Raw genomic sequence first — 8,350 nt, forward strand, 5'->3', positions numbered from 1 at the left:
CTCCCCACCCCCTGCCCAAAGCCCCTGAAGGAACTGAGCAACTTATCTGAAGCTGTGAGCCTGGTCAGAGAGTAAACTCCTCTTCCTTGATTGTGCCACCTTGGAGGAACTGAGATCTTACAGGTCCCCAGAGTATACCCTAATCTTGACAAAAGACCCTAAAGTCAAGTAACTGGTTGGAAAAATGCCCAAGAAAAAGGAAAAATAATAAGACTATAGAAGGTTACTTTCTTGGTGAACAGGTATTCTCTCCCATCCTTTCGGATGAGGAAGAATAATGTTTACCATCAGGGGAAGACATAAAGGTCAAGGCTTCTGCATCCAAAACCTCCAAAATAAATATGCAATGGTCCCAGGCCATGGAAGAGCTCAAAAAAGGATTCTGAAAATCAAGTAAGACAGGTAAAGGAAAAACTGGGAAGAGAAATGAGAACAATGCAAGAAAATCATGAAAAGTGAGTCAACCACTTTCTAAAGGAGACTCAAAAAATGCTGAAGAAAATAACACCTTTAAAAATAGGCTAACTCAATTGGCAAAAGAAGTCCTAAAAGCCAATGAGGAGAAGAATGTTTTAAAAAGTAGAATTAGCCAATGGAAAAGGAGGCTCAAAAGCTCACTGAAGAAAATAGTTCTTTAAAAATTAGAATGGAACAGATTGGAAGCTAATGATTTTATGAGAAGCCAAGAAATTACAAAACAGAACCAAAAGAGTGAAAAAACAGAAGATGATGTGAGATCTTTCATTGGAAAGGCAGCTGACCTTGAAGATGGATCCAGGAGGGACAGTTTAGGAACTGTGGGACTACCTGAAGGCCATGATCGGGGAGGGAGCTTGGACATCATCTTTCATGAGGTTATCAGGGAAGATTGTCCTGATGTTCTGGAAGCAGAGGGCAAAAGGAATGTTGAGGGAGTCTGCTGATCACCTCTCGAAGGACATCCAAAGAGAGAGACTCCTAGGAATGTTGTAGCCAAATTCCAGAGTTTCCAGGTCAAGGAGAGAATGTTGCAAGCAGCTAGAGAGAAGTGGTTCGAGTGCTGTGGAAATACAATCAGGATGGCACAGAATCTAGCAGCTTCTACACTGAAGGATCGAGGGGCATGGAATGTGATATTCCAGAAGTCAAAGGAACCAGGACTAAAACCAAGAATCACCTACCCAGAAAAACTGAGTATAATACTTCAGGAGAAAAAAATGGTCATTCAATGAAATAGAGGACTTTCAGGCATTCTTGATGAAAAGACCAGAGCTGAAAAGAAAATTTGACTTCCAAACACAAGAATCAAGAAAAGCATGAAAAGGTGAACAGTAAAGAGAAATCACAAGGGACTTACTAAAATTGAACTGTTTACATTCCTACATGGAAAGATAATATTTGTAACTCTTGAAACTTTTCTCAGTATCTGGGTAGTTGGAGGGATTATATACAATATAGATAGAGGGCACAGAGTGAATTGAATAGGAAAGGATGATATCTAAAAATATAAAATTAAGGGGAGAGAGAGGAATATATTGGGAGGAGAAAGGGAGAAATGGAATGGGGCAAATTATCTCTCATAAAAGAGGGAAAAAAATCTTTTCCAATGGAGGGAAAAGGGGGGAGATGAGAGGGAAAAAGTGAAACTTACTCTCATCACATTCGGCTCAAGGAAGGAATAACATGCACACTCAATTTGGTATGAATATCTATCTTACACTACAGGAAAGTAGGGGAGAATGGGATAAGCAGGGTGGGGGGGAAGATGGAAGGGAGGGCAAATGGGAGAAGGGAGCAATTGGAAGTAAACACTCTTGTGGAGGGACAACAAGGTCAAAAGAGAGAATAGAAGAAATGGGGGGCAGGATAGGATGGAGGGAAATATAGTTAGTCTTACACAACATGACTATTAAAGAAGTCTTTAGCAAAACTATGCATTTATAACCTATATTGAATTGCTTGCCTTCTCAGTGGGGATGGGTAGGGAGGGAGGAAGGAAGAGAAGTTGGAACTCAAAGTTTTAGGAACAAATATTGAGAATTATTTTTGTGTACAACTGGGAAATAAGAAATACAGGTAATGGGGTATAGAAATTTATCTTGCCCTACAGGACAAGAGAGAAGATGGGGATAAGGGAAGGGAGGGTTGTTAGAAGGGAGGGCACATTGATGGAAGGGGCAATCAGAATGCATAGCATTTTGGGGGGGAGGGGAGAGATGGGGAGAAAATTTGGAACTCAAAATTTTGTGGAAATGAATGTTGAAAACAAATTAATTAATTAAAAAAATTTAAAAAAAGATAATAGCCTCTCAGAAAGGGAAAAGGAATGGTTAAGGAAATGAGCAAGCAGGAAAATAACACTGGAAACATGATGAATGTATTTTCTGCATTGAAAAAATTCAAAGAAAAGATACCAGAAGAAAAAAGGACTAGTACCAACAGTGATCCAAAAAATGAATCCAGAAGTTTCACAAGACTCATCAGATTTAATAATAAAACACTTAAAGGAAAATAAGGAAGTGGTGAGACCTGCCATTAGGCATTCACCCCCTCCTTACCCTTCCCCCCCCCCCAAAAGGAACAAGATAGAATGATAATGAAAATTAATGTTGAGAGTGCTGTGGAAAACTGAGAGAAAAATCAGGAGTTAATGAGAAATCGAATTGTTCTATTGAAAGACCAAAAGGCTGCAAAATGTGATGGAAAGTCACCTGCAGGGAGGCTTCAGGATGTAAAGAGTAAAGAAGATGGAACAATGCAACAGGCTGTGGAGAGGTGAACCATCACGCATTCTCAAGAATGTGAAGAAAGGAAGAGTCTGGACACCATATTTCAGGAAATCATTTCTCACCTGGCTGCCCTACTATGCCTCTTCGTGGAGTACTTTCCCTGGCTCCCCTCTGCACCTTGCTTTTTGGCTTATTTTGTGTGTTGCCTTCCTCCATTAGACTGTAAGCCCCTTGAAGGGATTGTCTTTTTTTTTTAATCCCTTGTGCTTAGTGCAGTGTCTGGCACATAGTACACACTTAATAAATGTTTCACTGACCACTGGCAGTCTGAAATAATACAAGAAAAAATTTCCAGAATTATGGGAAGATCAAAGGACAGGCTATAAAATAGGCAATGCAACAGACACCAACAGGAAAGAATGCCAGATTCAACTCACCCAAACACAATGATGTCAAACACTAAAGATACCCTGACAAGGAGATTTTACAAGTAGATAAGATGGAAAACATTGCTTATCAAAGAACACCAATTATTCATCTAATATTAAAAAATTACTGGCAAAAGTAAGCCACAGTGAGGCCTTTGATATGTAAATCAACCAAGAACTTCTCCTGGTAAAGGAGGCCAGGCTTAGCTAGGACCTTTGATATGCAAATCAATTATGAACTTCTGCCTGGACTGGCTAAAAATGGGGTTTAGATTTAAACATTTCACAGGGTGAGCAAAACACAAAGGGTAGGGAGTGGTGTGATCCATAGTTGTCTCTGGGTAGAAGGGGACAAACTTGGGAAAGGCACTAGAATGATAGATAGTAAAATTGAATATTCTTCCACTTTCATCAGTATTGAGGCAACAGTGGCTTTGACTCTGAACCAATAGCAAGGTAGCAGCCAGGTTGTCCGAACTGACAATTAAAGGCCACAAACAGGCTGAGGGTGGGGAGGGAGAAAGAGTAGATGAAACGTATATATAGGTATATGAGAAAGTGTGTATGGGTAGATGGATAGATACATTCACATATACATGTGGAAATATGCATATATACATACCTGTATGTTAACGTATGTATACATATATAAAACACATATATTACAACAGAATTCCCAACAAGAGCAAAGTAAAAGACAAGGAGGAATGAGAAGATAGAATTCTTTTATTGCAGGTGTTACAAAAAATGGATAATTGAGGGAGAAGGAAGAACAGATAATCCCAAAGTAGCACTTCCATTTAGGAAAGGAGGGAAAGAAAGGGGGAAGATTGAAACCACTGAAAAACTTTGAGAGGAAAGAGTAGGAATTTAGGATCCATCTTTGGTGATGAATGTATGTTCTCCCATGCATATGTGTAAGACAGGTTTGGACTAATTCTAGTGAATGAAGGTAGAATACATTCCTTAATGATAAAAACGTAATTTAGCAGAGTATGACAGAACCATATTTAACTATAAATAGATTGACTTCTATTATTAAACAGAATAGGGTTATCGAACTGATTAAAAAAAAATCCAAGACAACCATATGTAGCATTAAACACCCAAAGGCAGATTTAAAATGAAAAATTGGAATAAGATTTACACTGCTTCAGGTAAATCCTGTCTTTGACACATACGAGCAGTGTGACCCTGGAAGAGTGGTCCCTAATCTCTCAGGGCCCCCAAACAACCCTCTGAAATTATAAATGGTAGAGCAGTTGCTCCTTTACATTTCCCTAGCTGCCATTAGCCCTTCAGCATTGGTTGGAGAAGTCACAGGTCTGGCCCAGAAAATCAGAACCTGTAGCCATGATAGTCAGGCAAGGCTGAATTCAAATTACAAAGTATTTATGAGATGGGGACGACATCATGCTTAAATGCACCATTCATAAGGAAAGTATACCAATATTATTTGCCTAACAGCACAGCAACTATATTTTAAAAGAAGGGAACTGATAAATAGGAAAGGAACTATAGACATCAATGGAATCTTGGAAAAATTAGTTTGTTGCATTTAGATAAATTAATTCACTTCTTCAAACCTTCATGGAACATTTTCAAAAAGCAGTCCACATTTGGATATTAAAAAACTTATAAATTGAGAAAACAAATTCTGCTACCTTTATAGAAACCCAATTAAAAACAGGAAACTACTAAAATGTAATCAAAATAGAGAGTCCTAGATGGAAGAGTGATAGGTACAATGGTCGAATTATAGAAAGTAAAAGTTTCTGAATTGTAACGAAAGCAGTCTTCCCATGCTCAAAGAGGCCCAGCTCAAAGGCCTTCAATGATTCCCTCTAGCCTCTAGAATAAAATACAAAGCCTGCCATTTAAAGACTTTTATAATCTAGCTTCAACATATTTACAAGTCTCATTTCATATTTCTTTCACATAGAAAGGTATAAAGTGATGCCAACTGGACAACCAAAGAACATACACAGTGACTACAACTACATAATTAGAGATGATAACGGCAACAAATTCATATGAGAGAAATGACATTCAAAAGGGATCACGGAAACAAGATGCTTTGATCACTACAGGGCTAAAGGCAAGGTGAGCTTAATAAAGGCCAAAGAATAGAAGGTGAGGGACATGAGGATGATCATTTACAATCTCTTCTGGGAGTTTCCTTATGCTTGCTCTTCTAATATCTTTTTCTTATGCTGTTGTTTACATATTGGAAGACTTGGGCTTATCACAGGAAGTCAAAATAAACTTATTGCTAAAAAGCCCCCCAAAAAACAACCAAACCATACCCTTCGGAAAGCATCTCTTGGTTGTATGAGCATGAGCTCATAGTTCTGTGTATCAGATAACGTGGAGGCTCCGAAACAATGTTTCTCAACTCTTCTTGCTGAAAAAAGTAGAAGAAAAACATCAAAGCACAGGTTTAAGCAAGGGGAATAAAAATCTATCATAGAAATGCCCTTAACTGCCCACATAACTCTAGCACTTCTGAGCACATCTAATGTTATTGGGTCATGTGAGAGGGTGGGGGGGGACAGCGTAGAAAAGGTAAAAGCATGAGCCATCAAAATAAACCCTGTATGAGGAGGGCAAGAAAATGAAGAAAAAGAATAATCTGGGGCATCAGATTGGGGGTGGGGCCCTCCTGGCTTGGTTTTGCTATCATGCCATTCCTGTCCAGAAAACTCTCAGAACTCTACAGCATCCAGAGTGGAGACCAAATGTGTTGAGAGGCCCTCCTGGAGATGATTTTTTTTACACTTGACTCAGGGCAACCTCATTTTCTATTTTTCTAATGCTTCTTAGGATCATCACAGGACTACAGTTTTAGAGGAGGAAATGGAGGCCCAGAGAAGTGAAGTCTGCAAGACAGAATTTAAACCCAGGTCTTCCTAACTCCAAGTCTGGTGCTCTATTCACTACATCCTCCTGCCTTTTCTCAAGACCATCAGTGTTGCTTCATCTTTTATGCATCTACAGCTTACTTCACCACTTCAAGGATATAGGATTCTGTTGGGGGTAAGGGGCTTCTTTGGCAGACATAAATTTCAATCTCTGGGAGATGCTTTGGCTAAAACTTCATCCCTCTGTGGCCAACCTGACTCTGAGTCTGTAGGAATTATCTGGGCACTCCCTATCTGTCACTGGACTTACACTTCCATGTCCCAATGAGGCATCAGAGGAGGATTTAGTGAAGGAACTATTTACAGTATGATAATATAATTGGCACTGTGGTGACACTGTGAAATCACTGAATTTCAGACATGGAAGGAACCCTGGAGATCATAAATCAGGGGAAGACTGACCAGCAACATATTCACTTTTTCTGCCATTCTCCACAATCAAAGAACTGACCAATATTATAAGAGAACCAAAGTAACATAGTCACATTTGTCACTTACGGAGGAAGGTGACTTTTCTTCCAAGTCAAAAGACTTGATCTTTGTCAGGGATGCTACCTGGGTAAGCACTTTGCTTTCTGCAACAGCTATTGGCACTTGTGGGATTTCTGGCACTTCTGGCTCATCTGGTTCTTCTGGCTCATCTGATATTTCTAGTACTTCTTGGGCTCTTGGTTCCTTGATTTGACTTAGAGAGGTTTGAATACTTTCTGATGTGCTAGTAGGAATAGTTTGACAACACTTGCTTATGGAGAATAGTTTCTTCAGGCTACTGGAGCTCAGTGAAACCTTGGGTAAACTGACTTTACTTTCTTGCACTGGCTCCTCTTCCTCATCCTTTATAGTCATATGCATTAGATCAAGAGCACACTCTTCCTTTAAAACAACTTCTCGCAAACCATATTCATCCTCGTCAGAGGTTAAGCCATCATCCCTTCTGTTCTCTGTCTCTTCTTCATCAATATCGTGGGCAACCAGACGAATAATAAGGTCCTTTTTGCTCCGGACATCTTTTAAGAGTTCCACCTTGGTGATATCAGGCTTTCTTATATTCTGAAATGAGTTCCTGCAAACAGCCTGAAAATAAAGAGATTATGAGTATTTCAAGTAACTGTCTCAGGGTATTTTTTTCCCTCAGGCTTTTATTGCAATATAGTGATTTGCACATGATTTCTAGTTTTAGTAAAATGATGTACTATCAAATCATGTTTACTAGTACACTGTAGTTTTCTAAGAAACATGAAATGTATAAAGAATGTTTGGTGTTCCTACACTCTTCTCATATTTGTGATCATGCTGATTTATGACAATTTGTTTGATACACAGAAAAAAAGGGACTAACATGAATTCTGGCTTTTTCTCCTAATTTCTATTGCTTGAGCTTTATCTTTTCCATAACCAAGATATGCACTATGCATAAGAGTTTAGAGGCACCTTAGAGATTACCAAGTTCAAGTTTTGCACTTCTAAATCTTATTAGCTTGAGGTGAACTTCTAGCGTGGATATTCCTATCACCAGTGCAGATCTGGCAAGATTTACTGTCAGACAATTCTGCAGAACCTATGATGAAAAATGCCATCCAGCGCCAGAGAAAAAACGGATGGAGTCTGAATGCAGTTCAGAGCATACTGGTTTCCTACTTTCTTTTTCTTTTCTTTTTTCGGGGGGAGGGGGTGTCTGTGTTTTCTTTCACAACATGACCAATGTGGAAATATGTTTTGCCTGACTGCACATGTATAACCTTTATCAGATTGCTTGCCTTTTCACTGAGGGGGGGAGGGAGTGAGAGTGGGAAAGAATTTGGAACTCAAAATTGTAAAAAATGGAGGTTATACATTGTTTTTACATGTAATTGGGAAAAATAAATATTAAAACCAAAAAAGAAAAAAAAAACAGATTTACTGTCAGAGAATAACCTGAAGCACTTATGGGGTAAGATTATTGACCACAGTCACATAGTACCTTCAGGGGTAGGCTATGAATTGAAGTCTTCCTTATTGTCTCTCTACTACTTCATGCTATCATCTCCCCTCTCATTTTACAAGGGAGGAAACTGAGGCCCAGAAAGTTTAAGCAATTTATAATTGCACAGGTACTAAGTGGTAGAGCTGGGATTCTAATTCAGGCTAACCCCAAAATCATCAGCTATACCCACTGTGTTCCTTGAAGTTTTTCCATCACCTACCCTGGCAGTCTTATGATTTCACAAACCAACCCACAGATAGTTCAAAATGCAGATATTTTCCTGAAGGAGGACAAATCTTTTAATAAGGTTCCTCTTCTCCCTGCCCCACC

The 8,350-nt window shown here is 39.1% G+C and overlaps 2 protein-coding genes across 7 annotated transcripts in view; one reads left to right on the top strand and one right to left on the bottom strand.

Moving 5' to 3' along the window:
- The window catches only part of LOC140515491 (uncharacterized), a 497,421-nt gene that overhangs the window by 417,524 nt on the left and 71,547 nt on the right, over positions 1–8,350 (top strand). The window lies entirely within an intron of this gene.
- LOC140515481 (fibrous sheath-interacting protein 2-like) overlaps positions 1–8,350 on the bottom strand; it is a 100,576-nt gene that overhangs the window by 10,223 nt on the left and 82,003 nt on the right. For all 4 annotated transcript variants that reach the window (XM_072626194.1, XM_072626193.1, XM_072626191.1 and 1 more), the window contains 2 exons: positions 6,556–7,131; positions 5,443–5,540 (listed from right to left, as the gene is read on the bottom strand). In XM_072626194.1, coding sequence (XP_072482295.1) covers positions 5,443–5,540; positions 6,556–7,131 — 674 coding nt within the window. The remainder of the gene's footprint in view (positions 1–5,442; positions 5,541–6,555; positions 7,132–8,350) is intronic.

The sequence above is a fragment of the Notamacropus eugenii genome, chromosome X (assembly GCF_028372415.1).
Source record: "Notamacropus eugenii isolate mMacEug1 chromosome X, mMacEug1.pri_v2, whole genome shotgun sequence".
Classification (NCBI taxonomy): Eukaryota; Metazoa; Chordata; class Mammalia; order Diprotodontia; family Macropodidae; genus Notamacropus; species Notamacropus eugenii.